Source organism: Bubalus kerabau, chromosome 8 (genome assembly GCF_029407905.1).
Source record: "Bubalus kerabau isolate K-KA32 ecotype Philippines breed swamp buffalo chromosome 8, PCC_UOA_SB_1v2, whole genome shotgun sequence".
Classification (NCBI taxonomy): Eukaryota; Metazoa; Chordata; class Mammalia; order Artiodactyla; family Bovidae; genus Bubalus; species Bubalus kerabau.
In genome coordinates this window covers 10,405,002-10,427,432 of record NC_073631.1, presented here as the reverse complement: position 1 = coordinate 10,427,432, position 22,431 = coordinate 10,405,002, and the positions used below count along the sequence as shown (strand labels likewise).

The following is a 22,431-nucleotide window of genomic DNA, read 5'->3' as shown; positions in this document are numbered from 1 at the left end:
GGGCCTCTCGACTGACAGCGAAGCTAAGGTGCCTTTCACAAGACACCATTTGCGGTTAATGTCCAGTGTGTTCCTCTGGCCTTAGGTGCTGGGTCCCAAATCCAGCCACGCAACAGCCAGTGTCCCCGAGGGCAACTTCTCAGGTGCAGCTGCAGTTAGAAAGGCGGTGGAAATGTGACAAGAGCCTGCAATCCCTTTGCTCCTGTCCAAGGTGTCTCTGTTGCCTTAACTGAGGACAGTCGCTTTGTTTTGAGTGTGTGAGGGACAGAGCGGGGCTTCTGTCCCACAGGTCAGGGGCAGAGCCAGCAGCCATGTGGCAGGTGCAGAATTCTTAGGGGCCAAGGCCCGAGTATGCAAACCTGGAAATTCAGATGAGAGCAAAGGGAGGAGACTACTGTGCAGCCTCCACCTCTGTGGGAAGAGGCAGAGTTTGCTGATTTACCCATTCATCCACAGACTGGTATTTTTTGGAAATTTTCATTTATTTGTTTGTTTGTTGACATTTTCTCCTAACACAGTCTCCAAAAAAACTTTTTTTTTGATCTGGACCATTTAAAAATCTTTATTGAATTTGTTGCAGTATTGTTTCTGTTTTGGTTTTTTGGCCATGAGGCATGTGGGATCTTAGCTGTCTGACCAGGGATTGAACCCACACCCCCTGCCTTGGAAGGCAAAGTCTTAACCGCTGGACTGCCAGGGAAATCCCATGACAATCTTCTTAAAATTTTTTTAACCTTTTAAATTATAGTTGCTTTATAGTATTGTATTAGTTTCAGATATATAGCACAGTGCTTCACTTATACATACATGACTATTTTTTCAGATTCTTTCCCCTTATATGCGTGTGTTCAGTCATTTTAGTTGTGCCTGACTCTTTGCGACCCTGTGGACTGTAGCCCACCAGGCTCCTGTGTCCACGGGATTCTCCAGGCAAGAGTACTAGAGTGGGTTGCCATGCCCTCCTCCAGGGGATCTTCCCAACCTAGGGGTCAGACCCAAGTCTTTTGCATCTCCAGCACTGCAGGCGGATTCTTTACCACTGAGCCACCTGGGAAGCTCCATTCCCCTTATAGGAAAGGGGAAATAACCTTATGGATTATTACAGAACATTGAGTAGAGTTCCCTGTGCTAAGCAACCAGTATTGCCAAAGGCTGTTCTAGTCCCTGTGGCCACATCAGTGACCACGACAGGCAAAAATCCCTGCCTCCGTGGAATTTACATTCCCGAACGGAGAGGATGCCATGCCTAAGTCAAGTGCAGAGCATTCAGTGGTGACGGCACAGGCGGGTCCCACGATAAGGAGACACTGACGTCTCTAGAGCACCCAGGTTGCAGTCCTGGCCCTGACCATCCAGCTGTGATGCTGTGGGAACCCTTGCATCTCTCTGAGCTCAGGTTCTTCACCCACAAAACCAGCCCCAGCACACGGCCTGCAGGGGCAAGGAGGACTGGAAACGATGTGTGCTGTGACCCAGGGAGGCAGTGGGTAGATGGAAACTGTCTCACACATAACAACTGTCTCATTTTGACTCTCTTCTTAAATTTCCACTCAGGGCACCCCAAAGACAGAAATATTTTTTTAGATTAAAAAAAATGTTTTTTAGTTCTATCATTTTTGCTGTTGTTTCCCAGTTCATTAATTTCTGCTTCTATCATTATTATTAAATGTTTCCTTTTTTGATCTCTTTAGGGGTAATTTTGTTGCTCATTTTCTAACCTCTTAAATTGGATGCTTAATTACTCAATTTTTTTGTAAATGTAAGTATTCAAGGTTAAGACTCAGCCTTTAGATACAGATGCGAACTATTTTGGGCTTCCCAGGTGGTACTAGTGGTAAAGAACCTGCCTGCCAACGTAGGAGATGTAAGAGATGCAGGTTCAGTCCCTGGGTTGGAAAGATTCCCTGGAGGAGGGCGTGGCAACTCACTCCAATACTCTTGCCTGGAGAGTCCCATGGACAGAGGAGCCTGGTGGGCTACAGTCCATGGGGTCACAAAGAGTAAGACACACCTGAAGTGACTTAGCACACATGCACTGATTGTTTTATTTATTCATTTGTTTGTTTATGGCCACGTTGCAGGTGGGATCCTAGGTCCCCCACCAGGGATCAAATCCTTCCCACGTGCAGTAGAAGTATGGAGTCTTAACCACTGAACCGCCAGAAAAGTACTAGAAAGAATTTTGAAAGTGGTTTGGATTTTAACAACGGGTCACATCTGCCCCTGCTTTACGTGCTGACAATCCCGGTGTGGTAGAGTGTGCTCCAGAAATGGAGCTGATAGAGAGGACCTCACAGGGCACAACAGAGGTGTCTCCCAGGCTCAAGAGGATGCAATCAAATAACACTCTTCACTCCCTTCACTGTCCAGCGTTGGTTATGTCATGTCGTGTTTCTTTTGAGACTCTGCTTCCTGCTGAAGCCAGCAGCCTGCTGAGCGCCCTGCTGGACGTTGTGTCCAGCCTCAGCCACCTGCTCCCCAGAGCTGGCCGCGTTCTCGAGCACCTTCCCGCATTCCTCCATGAATTTAAGATCACTGCTTTGCTGGATGCACCCGACTTCCAGCAGGTGGGTATTTGGTCTTGGCCCCGAGAAAGGTGTGGACCCCCTCTGTCTTTGTGTTTGCTCCTTTGTTTTTCTTTCTCTTTCAAAGTCTGAAATGTGCATTGATGACCAAGCCTGGGGCTGAGGGGACCTCTTAATGGTTCTGGAGGCAGCAGTGTTATGACATTGTGATGAAGAGCAAAGCCTGGGGTGTCCTTCAAAATCCGAGGAAGCAGACTCCAGGGAGGCACATCCATCCACGCATGTGTGTTTTCTGTGACCTAAGAAATCACAGAATTGGTCATCCACACAAATGAGATTTCAGGGGCTTTTTTAGCTTCTCAGAGAATACATTGCTTTCAAAAACCTCAATACATTTATTTGCACACAAATAATTGGGTTACAGATTACGTATTGCAAATACAAAGTCCAGTGAGGTTAGTATCCTGAGGTTCGTTTTGCTTGGACTCTGTCTGCCTGGAATGAAATGGTGGGGAGGGGGCTGTGTGGGGGCCTGCTGAGGGGGAGGGGCAGGATGAGGGGTGGGTGGTGTGTCCTTGGACCTGCCTTGGAGGCAGTACTTGGGTTGGTCATCAGCTGAGGGCTGCTTTGATGATCCTCAGGCATCTGGGAAATTTGGTTGTAGAGACACATATTCATACTATTGGTTAGTCTGAGTTAGTGATATTTATGAGTAATAATTTATGTGTATGTATGACATTTGTCTCTTCAAGCATATAGACCAGCAAAATCAAGGACAGAAAAGACTAAAGCTCAGATACTGTACTTTTGACGTGGCGACAGTCTTCTGTGTTCCTTTGGAGGAGGGACGGCAGGCTCAGGAGCCTTTGAGGGAATCAGTCTAAGCCACCGTTTGCCTGGGACTTATTTTTCTTTTGTTCTCAGGCTTCACAGAGTAACCAGGCCAGAAGTTCAGCCATTGGTTCTTTCCAGTCTTTGATGAAGATGGTTTGCAAGGACCAAGCGTCTTTCTTTAGCAGCTCTGACACCTTTCTTAACTTGCCTAGAGTTCATGAACTCTTAGGAGATGACAAAGAGAAATTCAACATTCCTGAAGATTCGAGTAAGAAAACAGTAATCCATATGTGTTTAGATTAATTTGCATTTTGATAATTAGCCCTGCTTTGTACAGGATACTCAGTCTGTGTGGAAATTGGGAACATACTTGCCAAGAATTTCCTGTTCCACCGTCCAACCTGTATCCTTCGTTTAGTGTAAAGTCAGTAAATGCTGGTCTGGCAGTTGGCTTTGTAAGACCCCTGCACCCTTGAGCACAGGCTAATTCTGTTGCCTGTGATGCCATGGAACTGGGTCTTAAATTCTGGTGCACCTGAAGCCCCAGCCCTTTGGGATCCCGGGATAGCTAGTGACAGTGAGAGGTCTGGGTTTCGGTTCCTGCAGGATGGCTGTCTCACAAAGCCTGGAGAGCTGTATGTGGCCTCCCACAAACTTGCCTTCTAGATCAAGCTCAGTAGCAAATAACAGCAGAGTTAAAAGTGATTTCCTGGCCCTACTTGAAGTGGATGGATTTTGATTAGAAAGACAGACTAAGGGTAAGCGTGCTGATAAAGGTTTAGACTGTTCAGTCCCACCAACAAGTGGGGTGTCTTCGGTCCAGTGACTTTACATCTCAATCAGTTTCATCTTGTGTTTAACATGGAAACTTCATACCTGCCTCCTAAGGTTATTATGAGAGGTATTAGGAGTAACGCCTGCTAACTGCTGAGGACCGTGCTCTAGTGTGTCCTGGTGTATTAATTACTCTTCCATGCTGCCCAGCAAGTCAGCAGTTTAGGACACACACACTCATCATCTCATAGTCTGTAGGGGCCACAGTCTGAGCACTGACTAGCTGGGTCCTCTGTCGGGACTGACAAGGCTGCAGTGAGAATGTTCATTGGAGGTGGTTGTTGGTAGAACTCACTTTCCTGCAGGTGTAGGAGCCCTGATGGCTGCATCTTTAAGGACAGCAGTGCATCTCTTTGACAGGGGGGCTTCTGGACTCTTTTAAAGGGTTTGGCTGATGGTTCAGCCAAGATAATCTCCCCTTTGACCAACTCCGGATAACCTGACCATGGGCGTGTCCACACAAGAAGGCGTGTGTGCCTTGAGGCCATCTTAGACTTCTGTCTGCTGTACCCAGGACGTCTCTTTCTGTACTTGTGCCTGGGATGGATGGAGGTGTTGATGGGGCAAGGAGAAAGGACAGAGTTGGACTGTGTAGAGGAGGAGCTGCAAGGTTCCTCAGAGCTGCCTAGAGACAGGGTGTTGGTGTGTTCATCAGCTGATGGATAATTGGGTGGCTGTTGACCAACATATAGTGTGGCAGTGTAGATGCACATTAAGGCTATTAATGTGGATAATTTTGTTGTCTCCTATACTAATCTTCATTTCCTCTTTTTTCTTGCATATGGGTTTTTTGAGGATTATTGATTTGTTCATCAAATCCAGTCATTCAACCATTTATCCATCCATTTATCCTTCCATCTTTACAACTATGGATCCATTCATCCTTCCATTGATCCATTGATACAGTCATGCATCCACCCATCTGTCCATCCATTCAGCCATCCATCCACCCATCCACTCATCTATCCATCCAGCCATCCATTCATCCATCCATCCAGTCATTCAGCTAACACTGAGGACCAGTCTTGCTGGGTTCTTTCATACATTTATTTCAGATAATTATCCCACTAACCATAGAAAATACTAATACCTTCATTTTTCAGTTGACATGATAGAAGCTCAGAGAAGATTAACTGACTTGCCCAAGTTCACACAGCTCCCAAGTGGCAGATGTCAGGATTCTTGGTTTCAGATTTCTCTTTATGTTCATATTCTTATGTGTTTTCCAAGCTAAAAATTGCCACCATCTATATTAAGCTTATAATTTCAAGTATAAGTTGTTAAAATATCAGTAAGAAGAATAACCTCTATACTTAATGCTATAAAAAGTCATTATGAAATCATGTACTTAATTTATATTTTGTGAAATTATTTCTTTCAATTTTATTGTGTTTATTGAATAAAAGGAATTTGCTTTTATTTTCAAATGGGGAATTTAGAAAGATGAAACTAATAGTGAAAATTATCAAAACAGTAATTTTCATACACTGGGTATTACAGATAATGGTATCAAAGCTAAGATAATATTTTCATTTTAAATGTTCTCTTTGGGAGTAAAAGAATGGGCTATACTCAAGCATTTATCACTAGCTTAAAACCTTTAATATTTGATTACTAATATTATCATGGTAAAGGTGCCACCTTCATACCTATTGGTTTAGTCAAGCAAACCTTCCATTGAAACCAGCCAGCACCACAGCAGGTATGAGTGCCATCACAAGGAACTGATATTTGGTGAAAGCTAGGCTCTTTAATGGAGAAGGCAGTGGCACCCCACTCCAGTACTCTTGCCTGGAAAAGCCCATGGACAGAGGAGTCTGGTGGGCTGCAGTCCATGGGGTCGCTAGGAGTCGGACACAACTGAGCGACTTCCCTTTCACTTTTCACTTTCATGCATTGGAGAAGGAAATGGCAACCCACTCCAGTGTTCTTGCCTGGAGAATCCCAGGGACGGGGTAGCCTGGTGGGCTGCCGTCTATGGGGTCACACAGAGTCGGACACGACTGAAGGACTTAGCAGCAGCAGCAGCAGGCTCTTTAATGTAACAAAAGTAGTCAGTACTTCAATAGTTAGTCAGTAGTCAGTAGTAGCAGCAGTTCTTCATAAATGCAGCAAAGGAAAGCCTGTAGCATTTCATAAAGCTAAATCTTTAGGATTATGAAAAAGCCTGTAGCATTTCATAAGAAAAACCTAATTCTAATCTTGATACTGTGACTGTTGAAATGAAAATTTTCTAGATTAAACAGCAGATGCATTCCTTTTACATCACTGTTTTCATTTTCAAGTGTCTTTGTCATTATTTGGTAGCTTTACTGATGATTTAGTTTAAAAATGTGAAAATCATATTTCCTTTTCATTCAAAATATCGATGGGAACAAAGTTTTGAGAAACGAACTGCTAATGACAGGGACCAAAAAATTATTTCTGACCTGACTGCCCCAATTCAGAATTGAATCATGAAAAAAAAATATAAACCACTTATTTGAAAGTGAGGTGTCCTGGCCATATAAGTAAATTCTCCTGTTATCCTGGGCATCCTGTATCATGAGTAACACTTTCTTTTCTTTTTTTTTTTAATGCTGACAGCACCATTTTGCTTGAAGCTTTATCAGGAAATTCTGCAGTCTCCAAATGGCGCTTTGGTGTGGTCCTTCCTAAAACCTGTATTACATGGAAAAATACTGTATACACCAAACACTCCAGAGATTAATAAAGTCATTCAGAAGGTGAGTATGACCGAATGAGCGTGTTATAGACCATACCAGAAGTGCAGTGGGGAGCAGGTTGCTAAAATGTTTATCATGATTGTTGTATAGCTCGGATTACACACAGTTTTCTTATGTTGATGACAATTCATTTTGCCTTTTTTTTTTTTTTTTTGCCTGTGCCCTTTGTTATTGAGCTTAGACGTGCTGCATCATTCTTTCAGGACATCTGTGGGGAGGAGGTGTTGTTTAGAGTAACCAATGCAGGGGGAGCAATTAGACAGAAAGAAGGCCGGTCAGGTGGTCCCAGGAGGATGTGGAGAATAGGTGGGCACCTGGTGATGAAGGGAGAGTCAGACCCTGAGTTTGTGGTATGGGTCTGGTCGTGTCGTTTCCCAAGTTGGTGGCGAGCCTTGGTGCCCTCACTTTCATTCCTTGGTCCCTGCCCCACTCCGCCCGATGGCAGGCAAGCTCAGGTGAAGAGGTAGAGAGCTTCCCTGGCAGAGTTTGGGCATTGCACAGCTCTGCGCGTTTTCCCTTTCTTAGGCTTCTTACCTTCTCGTGCGTGCTAAGTTGCTTCAGTCGTGTCTGACTCTTTGTGACCCCATGGACTGTAGCCCGCCAGGCTCCTCTGTCCATGGGATTCTCCAGGCAAGAGTACTAGAGTGGGTTGCCATTTCCTTCTTCAGGGGATATTCCCGACCCAGGGACTGAACCCGCATTTCCTGCATTGGCAGGTGGATTCTTTGCCACTGAGCCATCAGGGAAGCCTGCGGGTAGGTGCTACTAGGTCCATTTTACAGATGGAACATAGTGAAGGCTGGTGAGGTTTACTCTCCCATACTGATTAGCTGGTGCATGCATGCTCAGTCACTCAGTTGTGTCTGACTCTTTGCAACCCTATGGACTGTAGCCTGCCATGCTTCCCTGTCCATGGGATTTTCCAGGCAAGAATACTGGAGTAGGTTGCCATTTCCTCTCCAGCGGATCTTCCTCACACAGGGATCAAACCCATGTCTCCTGTGTCTCCTGCCTTGCAAATGGATTCTTTCACTGAGCCATCAGGGAAGCCCTCATTAGCTGGGCCATGGAAGCATATTGTGGACTCCATAGCAAATGCTTTTCACCAGCTGTATTTACAGTGTTAGGTTATCATGTGGGAAAGAGCTTGTACCCTGCAGCACCCTTTACTATTATCAGCCTGGGACACTAGATTCCTGATCAGATGCTCTGCACGATTTTATGCCTGTGTGTAGTGTTTATCCACCTTCAGCACGTGACTGCCTTCAGGGGAACTTTGGGAGGATGAGAATCAGCCTCAAGTGGACATAAAGCCTGATGATTAAGTAACTGAATAGAAATGAAAATTTTGCTTTCTGCTGCTTGTCAAAGATGAAAGATGTCCGTGAGGTGGGAGCCTCCCACGACTGGAGTCTGTAAGTGAACCAGGCACAGGCTGGAGGCGCATGTGCCCTGCACGCAGGACTGTGTGTGTGCACAGAGCACTGTGGCCCCAGGAGGCAGCAACTGTCCCCGGGGAGCCCCTCAGAGGGAACAGAACTCGCACTCATTTGATGTCTGACTGCGGGCATCAGATCACTCATCTGAAAGTAGGTCCTCAGCGTTCACCCCGGAGTGAGATTCTCGGGTGGGTGGAAATGTTCAACATGAAACATTTTATCAAAATGCAGCAAGGTTGCCCAGAGAAAAAGTAATTACATTTACGAATAGACTAGTTTGATGTAATCCCCTGTAAAGCGGCGGTCCCTTGAGAAAGCAGCATCAGTAGGTCTGGGAATACACTGTTCTGTGAAACGAGATAATCGCCAGCCCCCGGGATGCATGCTGCTCCTAGAGACCGCGGATGTCTGTGTGATGTCATCATTCTGTCCCCGAGTCCAAGGCCACAGGTTAATTAGGGTGCCAGCTGTGAGACGGCCGAGCCAGGACAGCCAGCCAGCCAGCCACATCCAAGCACCATGAGAGACGATCACCTTCGCCAGGCTGCTTTGTAAACCTGGCTTCAGAGCTGAGATGGTTTGCTCAGGGTCTCTCCACAGTCCTTGGCCAACCTTGCCTCCAGCTCATGTCCTTTGACTCAGAAACCTTGTTCCTCTTCCAGGTCCCTCAGGCCTCATTCCCCTTAGAAGCATTAGGCAAATATTCTGAATGCTGAGGAGGGAGCAGGGTGATGTAAATAAGAAAATAATGAGCAGAAAAAATAAGCCCACAGCTAAGATCTCATGCTGAGACCCAGTCACCTCTTTCTTTCTTTTTTTTTAAAGTCAGAATTAACTGCAAATAAGAGAGGCTATTTTCTAAAACCAGCAGTTATTAGGTGATTGATAGGTGAAAACAGAACCCGAGCAGTTTCTCCCAAGGAGGTAGAAGTGAAGATAAGACTTGAGGCTGTGGCAGTTCTGAGAATTGCGCCCACTTCCAGGTGGGGCTCCGAGCTCCGAGCCTCCCGGTCTCTCTACAACCATCTGAAGGTTTTGTTCAAGTTTTTGATTCTGTAAGTTTTCTATTTTACCAGTTTGGGGAAGTTTTCAGCCATTATTTCTTCTGATAGCTTTTCAGCCCCACTCCTATCTTTCTTGGACTCAGATACAAACATGGAACCTTTTGTTGTTGTCCTACAGGTCCCCAAAGCTCTGGCCGCCTTGTCTGTTTTTTCCTCTTGCTCATATTGGTTGATGTGTAATATCCTGTCCTCAAGTTCACTGGTCCTGTCCTCTGTCATTTCTACTCTTCTACTTGAGGTCATCTGGCAAATTTAAAATACTTTTTGTTATGGCGTTTTCCAGTTCTGTACTGCCCTGTGCTTATCTGTCTTTCTAATAACTTGTATTTTCTTGTTGAGATTTTCTGCTATTTAATTTGCTTCAAGATAATTTTGAATTGCTTGTTGAAGCATTTCTATGATGACAGCTTTAAAATACTCGCCAGATCGTTCCAGCATCAGCTTTGTCTCATTATTGGCGTCAGTTGACTGCTTGTGAGTTCTCTGGTTCTGTGTGTGGCAGGTGATGTTCGGTTGTATTGTGGGCATTTTGACTGTTACGTTCAGAGACTCTGTAAGAAATACCTTTCATATTTGCAGACAGTCTGTTGTTTAGGTTCAACACATAGGTCTCAGCCTTGTTTGTAGGCTGTGACTCCAGGGACGTCTAATCATCACAGGCTTTGTGCTGTTATTTTGATCTGCTCGGTTCATCTGGTGCCCATGAGGCTTCCAGTGATTTCCAGTGCTTCTGCCTGAAGTGGGGAGGGCTTCTCCAGGAAGTCTGTGCCTTTGCCTATTTCACTGGAGACCACCAGTTTGTTCTCTGAATCTCTGAGTGTGTTTCTGTTTTGTTTGCTGATTTGTTTAGTTTTTTATGCTAAGTGAAATAAGTCAGAGAAAGACAAGAACTTAAATGTGGAGTCTAAAAAAAAAATGAAACTAGTGAATATAACAAAAGAGAAGCAGGACTTTCCTGGTGTTGCAGTGGGTAAGAATCTGCCTGCTGGTGTAGGAGACATGGGTTTGATCCCTGGTCCAGGAAGAGTCTGCTGTGGAATCGTAGTTGTTGTCTGTGGAGCAACTAAGGCACAATTAAACCCATGTGCCTCAACTGCTGAGCCTGTGCTCTAGAGCCCGAGAGCCAAAAGTACTGAAGCCAGGGTGCCAGAGCCTGTTCTCTGCAACAAGAGAAGCCACCGCAATGAGAAGTCTGCGAACAGCAGTGAAGATTAGCCCCTGCTCACTGCATCTAGAGACAGCCCGGTGTGCAGCAACAAAGATCCAGTGCAAATAACAGTAATAAAAAGACAACCCTTAAAAAAAGCAGCAGACTCACAGATATAGAGAGCAAACTAGTGGTTGTCAGTTGGGAGAGTGGGGTGGAACAGGGGCTGGGGAACAAGAGGTACAGACTCTTATGTATGAAATAAGCTGCATGGGTATATTGTACCGCATAGGGAATATAGCCAGTATTTTATAATAACTAAAATAGAGTATAATCTTTAAAAATTTTGAATCACTATATTGTATACCTGTAACTTATATATATTGTATAGCAACTATACTTCAATTAAAAAACAAACAAACAAACAAACCAGAAATGGTCTTCAGATGTGCAGACTCAGCAGTGGGTTTCCCCTTCCTGTGATAACTGGGCCTGTTATCTAGCCCTTTCTCTGCTCTGAGTTCCGAGTCCTCCCTGGCTTAGATCTCTTGCATCTGTCTTGATTGTCTCTGACTTGTCCTCTTCCTTCTTTGTCTCTAGCCTCCTCTGAGGGCTGGAGTGGGGTCTGTGTTATGGCTCCAGACCAGTCCCCAGTCTGCCCCCTTTGCTTTGATTCTGAGCTTGTGCTCAGCCTCTGGGTCACACCTCTTCCTGTGGGGTCGTTCCCGTGTCATCACGGCCTCCTCACCACCTCCTCTGTGCTCCTGGATGTTTCTTGAAATACACAGTAGTTGCTTCATACATTTTTTCCTGTCTTACCCTAAATCAGTTCCAGATAAAGACCTTTATTCTGACGCATACACTGGCCTCGTCTTTTGAATAGAAGGATCTCTTCATGTGCCCCTTGGTGTTTCCCATGCTTGCTCATCCTTAGGAACAGAGGCTCACACTTACCCGGGTGGGTAAATAACACAGACGTCATGTGGGTGCACACCTCCCAGGGTCATGTGAAGGCCAGAGGGGAGGCGTATGGACAGGCTGCACCTCCCTTTATGGCTCAGACCCCAGCAGCCGAGCAGGGGGTGGGCACAGGTGCAGGGCAGGGAGGGCAGGAGGCGGCAGAGGCAGCCATGTGCTGGTGAGTGCTTCATCCTGTCCTGGACTCCTGGTGGGAATTAGCAGCAGGAGCCCCTCGCTTCTTTCCAGCCCCTGAGCTGGCGTGACCTGTGCCCTTGTGACCTCAGAGGTGTGTGGTTGGACTCCCAAACCCTCTATAATCTTATCTCTTTGCATTTAGACTGTTTTTGATATAGAAATATAGTAATGTGGCCATAGGCATCTTCATGGGGCTTTCCAGGTGGCTCAGTGGCAAAGAATCCACCTGCCAGTGCAAGAGACGCAAGGGATGTGGGTTCGATCCCTGGGTCAGGAAGATCCCCTGGGGAAGGAAATGGCAACCCACTCCAGTATTCTTGCCTGGGGAATTCCATGGACAGAGGAGCTTGGCAGGCTACAGTCCACAGGGTTGCAAAGAGTTGGACATGATTAAGTGTGCACACACTCACACACATACACACACATAGAGGCATCTTCGTGGGTATAGCTTTGTATTTCATTTCAAATATTTCCTTAGGACAGTATCCTTTTATTTTGAGAGAAAAAGGCAAGGAAGTTTTTTGTAGGTCAGTGACTATGAATATTTTTTATGATACCAAATTATTTTACAAAAACCTTATGCTCATTTGCTCTGCCAGCAGCAATAAATAAATAAATAGAGTTTTGCACTACTGGTTATAATGTAAATTAATACAGGCACTATGGAGAACAGTATGGAAATTCCTTAACAAACTAGGAATAAAACTACCATATGACCCAGCAATCCCACCACTGGACATGGTTGTTGTTCAGTTGGTAAGTCGTGTTTGACTCTTTGTGACCCCATGGACTGCATCACGCCAGGCTTCCCTGTCCTTCACCATCTCCTGGAGTTTCCTCAAACTCATGTCCACTGAGTCAGTGATGCCATCCAACCATCTCATCCTCTGACATCCTCTTCTCCTTTTATCTTCAGTGTTTCCCAGCATCAGGGCCTTTTCCACTGAGATGGCTCTTCGCAGCAGGTGGTCAAAGTATCGGAGCTTCAGTTTCAGCATGAGTCCTTCCAATGAATACTCAGAGTTGATTTCCTTTAGGATTGACTGATTTGATCTCTTTGCTGTCCAAAGGACTCTCAAGAGTCTTCTCTAACACCACAGTTCAAAAGCATCAATTCTTTGGTGCTCAGCCTTCTTTAAGGTCCAACTTTCACATCCATACATGACTACTGGAAAAACCATACCTTTGACTGGATGGACCTTTGTTGGCAAAGTGATGTCTTTGATTTTTAACGCCATCTAGGTTTGTCATAGGTTTCTTTTCAAGGAGCAAGTGTTTTTTAATTTCATGGCTGCAGTCACTGTCTGCAGTGATTTGGGAGCCCAAGAGGATAAAATCTGTCACTGTTTTTACTCCCCTTCTATTTCCCTGGAGTGGCTACCCACTCCAGCATTCTTGCCTGGGGAACTCCATGGACAGAGCAGCCTGGCAAACTACAGTCCACAGGGTTGTGAAGAGTGGGATGCGACTGAGCGACTAACACTTTCATACTACTGGGCGTATACCCTGAGAAAACCACAATTCAAAAAGATACATGCACCTCAGATTTCATTGCAGCACTGTTTACAATAGCCAGGACATGGAAGCAACCTAGATATCCACTGACAGAGAATGGATAAAGTTGTGATACATATATGTAATTGACTACTACTTAGCCATAAAAAGAAATGAGTTGGGAGTCAGTTGTAGTGAAGTGGATGAACCTAGATCCTATTATACAGAGTGAAGTAAGTCAGAAAGATAAAAACAAATATTGTAATTAATGCATATATATGGGATCTAGAAAAATAGTACTGACGAGCCTATTTGCAGGGAAGAAATGTAGACACAGGCTTAGTGAACAGACTTGTGGACACAGCGGTGGAAGGAGTAGGTAGGATGAATTGAGAGAGTAGCATTGAAATGTAAAAACATTACACACCATGTGTAAAATAGATAGCTGGTGGGAATTTGTTGTATGACACAGGGAGCTCAAACCCGCGCTCTGTGAAAACCTAGAGAAGTGGGACGGGATGGGAATGCGGAGCGAGGCTTGAAGAGAGGGGATATATATCAGATCAGATCAGATTAGTCGCTCAGTCATGTCCAACTCTTTGCGACCCCATGAATCGCAGCATGCCAGGCCTCCCTGTCCATCACCAACTCCCGGAGTTCACTCAGACTCACGTCCATCGAGTCAGTGATGCCATCCAGCCATCTCATCCTGTGTTGTCCCCTTCTCCTCCTGCCCCCAATCCCTCCCAGCATCAGAGTCTTTTCCAATGAGTCAACTCTTTGCATGAGGTGGCCAAAGTACTGGAGTTTCAGCTTTAGCATCATTCCTTCCAAATAAATCCCAGGGTTGATCTCCTTCAGAATGGACTTATTTGAGTTGCTGTATGGCAGAAACCAACACAAAAAAAGCAATTATCCTCTAAATAAAAAAATTATCCTCTAATTAGAAACAGTTTTGCTTTCTCCTAAATAGAGTTGGGTATCATAAACCAGATCATAGATGCTAGTTGAGAATGTATGGTTGAGGAGGACGTGGGGGCAGATGTTGTCTTATTTAGCCAGTGTGTACTGGAACATTCATTCTTAGAGTGACCTGTACCCTGGGGACTCCATGGTGAACAGATGGGCAGCACGCAGTGGAAGGAGCCTGGAGGAAGGGGCACTGGCACGGTCACCTTATCCGGTGACATGTGGCCTTGGAAGATCTTTGCTCTGATGGCCAAGTTGCACATAATGTGTATCTCCTTGTTGTGGCAGCCACAAGGCTGAAGGATCTGCCTAGTGCAACATAGCTGAACTAGAGACACACCCTGATGTGCTTTATTTTGCAGGTAAATCATACTTTTGATTTTGTGGGCAAGTTGAAGACTTTGTCAGAAACACTGCTGAGCGCGTCCAGCATTTTTCAGAGCAGCGGAAATGGCCAGATGCTCCACCAGCTGCAGGTGAGGGGTGGCCCCTTTGCCACCAAGGGCTGGGAGACCCCAGGTGTGTCTGCAAAACCAGAGGTCTCCTTCAGAGAGCACTAGAGAGTCACCTGCGGCTTGGCTTTGCTGGGTGACTAGTAATGTTGATGTGAAATTGGATAAGTGTGAAAACTTCTTGTAAATGATCAGTTGTTTTGTCCATGTAAGATCTTACTGCTGTGAGAATGATCAATAATTCATTAATATTTATTTGTGCTTTAAATTCCATATTAACTTAAAGCTGGTTTTTTTTTTTTTTTTGAGCAGAGAATGGTTTATTTCAGGGCCACACAAAGAGACAAGTAGCTCGTGCCTTGGTCTCAGTTTTTTATTGGAATATATTTGCTTTACACTGCTGCGTCAGTTTCTGCTGTACAGCAAAATGAATCAGCCATATGTATATCCCCCTTTTGGATTTTCTTCTCGTTTAGGTTCCCACAGAGTATTGGTTAGAGTTCCCTGTGCTATACCGTGGGTTCTATTAGTTATCTATTTTATACACAGTTATCAATAGTGTATATATGTCAATCTAAATCTCCCGATTCCAGTTCATCAGCTCTGCCAACTGAAATCTTTTTGGAAGGTTTGCATGCTTTTGAACTGTGGGCCTGTTAAAACCCTTCATTCCCTAATATTCTGTATTGAGAACATAATGTATTCCAAAAAATCATGGATTTTAGCTTCAAATGTCTCAACCTCTTCAGAGAAGGACAATCATTAATTACAAAACTTTAATCAAGGTAGGTCACATGATAACTTTCTGGGGCATCTGTGTTGCTCTAACTTGAGCTTGAGAAAACATACCTACGTTTTGTTCTTGTTTGGTTTGTTTCTTATCCACCAGACGTGTAGTTCTAGGTGCTCCCGAGAAGGGACTCAGAGCTGGAGAGTCTGGATTCCCAGCCCTGTCCCCACTGCTGTGTGATCCTGAACTTCTCTGTGCCTTGGGCTTCTTACCTGTGAAGGGAGGAAAGAACCACAGTTTTGAACTGTGAAGCGATTTAGATTATGTAAGTCGGACAGGACTGAGCAGCTTCACTTCCACTTTTCACTTTCATGCATTGGAGAAGGAAATGGCAACCCACTCCAGTGTTCTTGCCTGGAGAATCCCAGGGATGGCGGAGCCTGGGGCTGCCATCTATGGGGTCACACAGAGTCAGACATGACTGAAGCGACTTAGCAGCAGCAGCAGCAAAGCACTGGTACGTAGGAAGATGTCTCTGCATCTGGGTCCTTCCCAAAGCAGATACTGAGATGAGATTGCATCTGTGAGGATTTTGTTAAGGAAAGAGGTGTTGAGGCAGAGGCAGGGAGGCAGGAACGTAGGAGAGGTTGGTGAGGCAGGGGAGGCAGGTGAAGCAAGGGAGGCAGGGGAGGCTGGGGAGGCAGGGGAGGCTGGGGAGGAAGGGGAGGCTGATGAAGCAAGGGAGGCAGGGGAGGCTGATGAAGCAAGGGAGGCAGGAGAGGCAGGGGAGGCAGGGGAAGGCAGGGGAGGCTGGGGAGGCAGGGGAGGCTGATGAAGCAAGGGAGGCAGGAGAGGCAGGGGAGGCTGGGGAGGCTGATGAAGCAAGGGAGGCAGGGGAGGCTGGGGAGGCAGGGGGAGGCAGGGGAGGCAGGGGATGCTGATGAAGCAAGGCAGGCTGATGAAGCAAGGCAGGCTGATAAAGCAAGGGAGGCTGGGGAGGCAGGGGGAGGCAGGGGAGGCAGGGGAGGCAGGGGATGCTGATGAAGCAAGGGAGGCTGGTGAAGCAAGGGAGGCTGATGAAGCAAGGGAGGCTGGGGAGGCAGGGGAGGTTGATGAAGCAAGGGAGGCAGGGGAGGCTGGGGAGGCATGGGAGGCAGGGGAGGCTGATGAAGCAAGGGAGGCAGGAGAGGCAGGGGAGGCTGGGGAGGCTGATGAAGCAAGGGATGCTGATGAAGCAAGGGAGGCTGGGGAGGCAGGGGGAGGCAGGGGAGGCAGGGGAGGCAGGGGATGCTGATGAAGCAAGGGATGCTGATGAAGCAAGGGAGGCTGGGGAGGCAGGGGGAGGCAGGGGAGGCAGGGGAGGCTGGGGAGGCAGGGGAGGCAGGGGAGGAAGGGGAAGCAGGGGAGTCAGGGGATGCTGATGAAGCAAGGGAGGCAGGGGAGGCAGGGGATGCTGATGAAGCAAGGGAGGCTGGTGAAGCAAGGGAGGCTGATGAAGCAAGGGAGGCGGGGGAGGCAGGGGGAGGCAGGGGAGGCAGGGGAGGCTGATGAAGCAAGGGAGGCTGATGAATCAAGGGAGGCAGGGGAGGCTGGGGACAAAGGGGAGGCTGATGAAGTAAGGGAGGCAGGGGAGGCAGGGGAGGCTGGGGAGGCAGAGGAGGCAGGGAGAGGCAGGGGAGGCTGGGGAGGCAGGGTGAGGCAGGGGAGGCTGGGGAGGCTTAGGAGGCAGGGGAGGCTGAGAAGTCAGGGGAGGCTGGGAGGGAGGGGAGGCAGGGGATCCTGAGGAGGCAGGGGAGGCAGGAGGGACTGGGGAGGCAGGGGAGGCTGAGGAGGCAAGGGAGGCAGGGGAGTCAGGGGAGGCAGGGGAGGCAGGGGAGGGAGGGGAGTCAGGTGTGGCAGGGGAGGCAGGGGAGGCTGGGGAAGCTGATGAAACAAGGGAGGCTGATGAAGCAAGGGAGGCTGATGAAGCAAGGGAGGCTGGGAGGCAGGGGAGGCAGAGGAGGCAGGGGCAGCAGAGGAGGCAGGAGAGACTTGGGAGACAGGGAGGCTGAGGAGGCAGAGGGAGGCTGGGGGAGCTGAGGAGGTAAGGGAGGATGGGGAGGCAGTTGAGTCAGGGGAGGCTGGGGAGGATTGGGAGGCTGGGAAGGCAGGGGAGTCAGGGGAGGCTGGGGAGACAGGAGAGGCAGGGGAGGCAGGGGAAGCTGGGGAGGAAGGGGAGGCAAAGGAGTCAGGGGAGGCTGGGGTGGCAGGGGAGGCAGGGGAGGAAGGGGAGGCAGGGGAGGCTGGGGAGGAAGGGGAGGCTGGGGAGGAAGGGGAGGCAGAGGAGGCTGGGGAGGAAGGGGAGGCAGGGGAGGCAGGGGAGGCTGGGGAGGCAGGGGAGGCAGGGGAGGCTGGGGAGGCTGGGAGTCTGGGGAGGCAGGGGAGGCAGGGGAGGCAGGGGAGGCTGGGGAGACTGGGGAGGCAGGGGAGGCTGGGGATGCAGGGGAGGCTGGGGAGGAAGGGGAGGCAGGGGAGTCAGGGGAGGCTGGGGAGGTAGGGGAGGCAGAGGAGGAAGGGAAGGCAGGGGAGGCTGGGGAGGAAGGGGAGGCAGGGGACGCTGGGGAGGAAGGGGAGGCAGGGGAGGCTGGGGAGGAAGGGGATACAGGGGAGGAAGGGGAGGCAGCGGAGGCAGGGGAGGCTGGAGAGTCAGGGGAGGCAGGGGAGGCTGGGGAGGGTGGGGAGGCAGGGGAGGCTGGGGAGGTAGGGGATGGTGGGAGGCTGGGGAGGCAGGGGAGACTGGGGAGGCTGAGGAGGTAGGGGAGGCTGGGGAGGCTGAGGAGGTAGGGGATGCTGGGAGGCTGGGGATGCAGGGGAGGTTGTGGAGGCTGAGGAGGTAGGGGAGGCTGGGAGACAGGGGAGGCTGGGGAGGCAGGGGAGGCAGGGGAGGATGGGGAGGAAGGGGATACAGGGGAGGAAGCGGAGGCAGCGGAGGCTGGGGAGTCAGGGGAGGCAGGGGAGGCAGTGGAGGCTGGGGAGGGTGGGGAGGCAGGGGAGGCTGGGGAGGTAGGGGATGGTGGGAGGCTGGGGAGGCAGGGGAGGCTGGGGAGGCTGAGGAGGTAGGGGATGCTGGGAGGCTGGGGATGCAGGGGAGGTTGTGGAGGCTGAGGAGGTAGGGGAGGCTGGGAGACAGGGGAGGCTGGGGAGGCTGGGGAGGCAGGGGAGGCAGGGGAGGCTGAGGAGGAAGGGGAGGCAGGGGAGGCTGTGGAGGAAGGGGATACAGGGGAGGAAGGGGAGGCAGCGGAGGCTGGGGAGTCAGGGGAGGCAGGGGAGGCAGGGGAGGCTGATGAAGCAAGGGAGGCTGATGAAGCAAGGGAGGCTGGGGAGGCAGGGGGAGGCAGGGGAGGCAGGGGAGGCTGATGAAGCAAGGGAGGATGATGAATCAAGGGAGGCAGGGGAAGCAGGGGAGTCAGGGGATGCTGATGAAGCAAGGGAGGCAGGGGAGGCAGGGGATGCTGATGAAGCAAGGGAGGCTGGTGAAGCAAGGGAGGCTGATGAAGCAAGGGAGGCTGATGAATCAAGGGAGGAAGGGGAGGCTGGGGAGGCAGGGGAGGCAGGGGAGGCTGGGGAGGCAGAGGAGGCAGGGAGAGGCAGGGGAGGCTGGGGAGGCTGGGGAGGCAGAGGAGGCAGGGAGAGGCAGGGGAGGCTGGGGAGGCAGGGGGAGGCAGGGGAGGCAGGGGAGGCTGGGGAGGCAGAGGAGGCAGGGAGAGGCAGGGGAGGCTGGGGAGGCAGGGGGAGGCAGGGGAGGCTGATGAAGCAAGGGAGGATGATGAATCAAGGGAGGCAGGGGAAGCAGGGGAGTCAGGGGATGCTGATGAAGCAAGGGAGGCAGGGGAGGCAGGGGATGCTGATGAAGCAAGGGAGGCTGGTGAAGCAAGGGAGGCTGATGAAGCAAGGGAGGCTGATGAATCAAGGGAGGAAGGGGAGGCTGGGGACAAAGGGGAGGCTGATGAAGTAAGGGAGGCAGGGGAGGCTGGGGAGGCAGGGGAGGCAGGGGAGGCTGGGGAGGCAGAGGAGGCAGGGAGAGGCAGGGGAGGCTGGGGAGGCAGGGGGAGGCAGGGGAGGCAGGGGAGGCTGATGAAGCAAGGGAGGCTGATGAATCAAGGGAGGCAGGGGAGGCTGGGGACAAAGGGGAGGCTGATGAAGTAAGGGAGGCAGGGGAGGCTGGGGAGGCAGGGGAGGCAGGGGAGGCTGGGGAGGCAGAGGAGGCAGGGAGAGGCAGGGGAGGCTGGGGAGGCAGGGTGAGGCAGGGGAGGCTGGGGAGGCTTAGGAGGCAGGGGAGGCTAGGAGGGAGGGGAGGCAGGGGATCCTGAGGAGGCAGGGGAGGCAGGAGGGACTGGGGAGGCAGGGGAGGCTGAGGAGGCAAGGGAGGCAGGGGAGTCAGGGGAGTCAGGGGAGGCAGGGGAGGGAGGGGAGTCAGGTGTGGCAGGGGAGGCAGGGGAGGCTGGGGAAGCTGATGAAACAAGGGAGGCTGATGAAGCAAGGGAGGCTGATGAAGCAAGGGAGGCTGGGAGGCAGGGGAGGCAGAGGAGGCAGGGGAGGCTGGGGAGGAAGGGGAGGCAGGGGACGCTGGGGAGGAAGGGGAGGCTGGAGAGACTGGGGAGGCAGGGGAGGCTGGGGAGGCAGGGGAGGCTGGGGAGGAAGGGGAGGCAGGGGAGTCAGGGGAGGCTGGGGAGGTAGGGGAGGCAGGGGAGGCTGGGGAGGAAGGGGAGGCAGGGGACGCTGGGGAGGAAGGGGAGGCAGGGGAGGCTGGGGAGGAAGGGGATACAGGGGAGGAAGGGGAGGCAGCGGAGGCAGGGGAGGCTGGAGAGTCAGGGGAGGCAGGGGAGGCTGGGGAGGAAGGGAATACAGGGGAGGAAGCGGAGGCAGCGGAGGCTGGGGAGTCAGGGGAGGCAGGGGAGGCAGTGGAGGCTGGGGAGGCTGGGGAGGGTGGGGAGGCAGGGGAGGCTGGGGAGGTAGGGGATGGTGGGAGGCTGGGGAGGCAGGGGAGGCTGGGGAGGCTGAGGAGGTAGGGGATGCTGGGAGGCTGGGGATGCAGGGGAGGTTGTGGAGGCTGAGGAGGTAGGGGAGGCTGGGAGACAGGGGAGGCTGGGGAGGCAGGGTAGGCAGGGGAGGCTGAGGAGGAAGGGGAGGCAGGGGAGGCTGTGGAGGAAAGGGATACAGGGGAGGAAGGGGAGGCAGCGGAGGCTGGGGAGTCAGGGGAGGCAGGGGAGGCAGGGGAGGCTGGGGAGGCTGGGGAGGGTGGGGAGGCAGGGGAGGCTGGGGAGGTAGGGGATGGTGGGAGGCTGGGGAGGCAGGGGAGGCTGGGGAGGCTGAGGAGGTAGGGGAGGCAGGGGAGGCTGGGGAGGCTGAGGAGGTAGGGGATGGTGGGAGGCTGGGGAGGCTGAGGAGGTAGGGGATGCTGGGAGGCTGGGGAGGTTGTGGAGGCTGAGGAGGTAGGGGAGGCTGGGAGACAGGGGAGGCTGGGGAGGCAGGGGAGGCAGGGGAGGCTGGGGAGGCAGGGGAGGCAGGGGAGGCAGGGGAGGCAGGGAAGGCTGGGGAGGCAGGGGAGGCAGGGAAGGCTGGGGAGGCTGGCGAGGCAGGGGAGTTTGGGTGCTGGGTCCCCAGTCAGTAGATTTGGCCCTGCAAGATGTGGGTTGTGGGGCTGGGTGGAAATGCCCCCACCAGCCCGTGTTTGGTGAGTGCTTCCGTTGAGCTGAAGTCAGTTACCAGGGGATGGGTTCCTGTGTCGGGGCGCCGTGGCTCTTAGGCATGACTTTGGCGATGGTCACGGCTGAGAGCAGCCTGGGGAGGTGTGGCCTCTGGGCAAGGATTTCCGAGCATAGCAGTGGGCCTTGGCCGGTTCCGTTCCTGGAGTTGGAAGCCTGTGATGCTCTTGGGGTGGGTATGGCTGTTACTGCTTTCTTCTTTGTTTTCCTGTGGGTTCGTCTGCTGACATAAAGATCAGGAGACATTTTCTGTTATGAATCATATATGGTAAATAGTTCAGGCTTTGATAAGGGCTCTGCTGTAACTACAGATGATTACATGCAATATGTGTGGGTGTGCTTAGTCCCTTCAGTCGTGTCTGACTCTCTGTGACCATGTGGACTGTAGCCTGCCAGGCTCCTCTGTCCGCGGGATTCTCCAGGCAAGAATACAGGCGTGGGTTGCCATGCCCTCCTCCAGGGGATCTTACCGACCCAGAAATCAAAGCCGTATCTCCTGTGGCTCCTGCATTACAGGCAGATTCTTTCCCACTGAACCACTGAGGAAGCCCTATATGCAGGATAATAAACAGCAAATCGAGTGTCTAGAAAGTAGCATGAGACATGTGAGCAGGAGAGCATGTGACAGTGCCCAAATCCATCTCAAGAATCAGGTGGTTTGTGGAGGGGTAGGGAAAAATTAGGAGCTTGGGGTTAACAGTCACTACTGTATATAAAACAGATAAACAACAACTTACTGTATAGCACAGGGAACCATATTCAATATCTTGTAATAACCTAAAATGGAAAAGAATATGAAAAAGAGTAAAAGACTACACATATGTATAATTGAATCACTATGCTGAAAACTGAAACTAATACAACTTTGTAAATCAAACATACTTTAGGAAAAGACAAGAAGCTAGCTTCATGGCGAAATCTTCAGTTTAGCTGAATACTGTTTACACAGTAGTCAAGTTAGAAATTAAAGCCAGTTATCAGTCACTTGAAGAACTTTTTGCTAAGAGAATGAAGTGTGGTGAGTGGCTCTATTTCTTAGCATCAGGATCACATTCAAGGAGCATCCGTAATATCCTTGGACTTTACATAACTGACGTCAGGGCCCTTCTCTGGTCTGGCTCTGCCCCCAGAGGGCCAGGTTAGTATTCTGCTGATGCCGGCAACCTTGACTGACTTTTTCCTTCAATTAAAAGCATCTTTTTGTGGAGATGTTGCTGAGATTAAATGACTAATACATATAAAGTGCCTTCCACAATGGTGGGCAAGTAGCTAGTGCTCAAAGAAGATCCCTGGAGATGTAAATGGCAGCCCACTCCAG

General features: G+C 50.5%; 1 protein-coding gene across 1 annotated transcript in view; it reads left to right on the top strand.

The window, feature by feature from the left end:
• ABCA13 (ATP binding cassette subfamily A member 13) overlaps positions 1-22,431 on the top strand; it is a 409,559-nt gene that overhangs the window by 107,826 nt on the left and 279,302 nt on the right. Inside the window, exons 26-29 of the mRNA XM_055589635.1 lie at positions 2,403-2,567; positions 3,450-3,627; positions 6,780-6,919; positions 14,550-14,663. Of these exons, the coding sequence (XP_055445610.1) occupies positions 2,403-2,567; positions 3,450-3,627; positions 6,780-6,919; positions 14,550-14,663 (597 nt within the window). The remainder of the gene's footprint in view (positions 1-2,402; positions 2,568-3,449; positions 3,628-6,779; positions 6,920-14,549; positions 14,664-22,431) is intronic.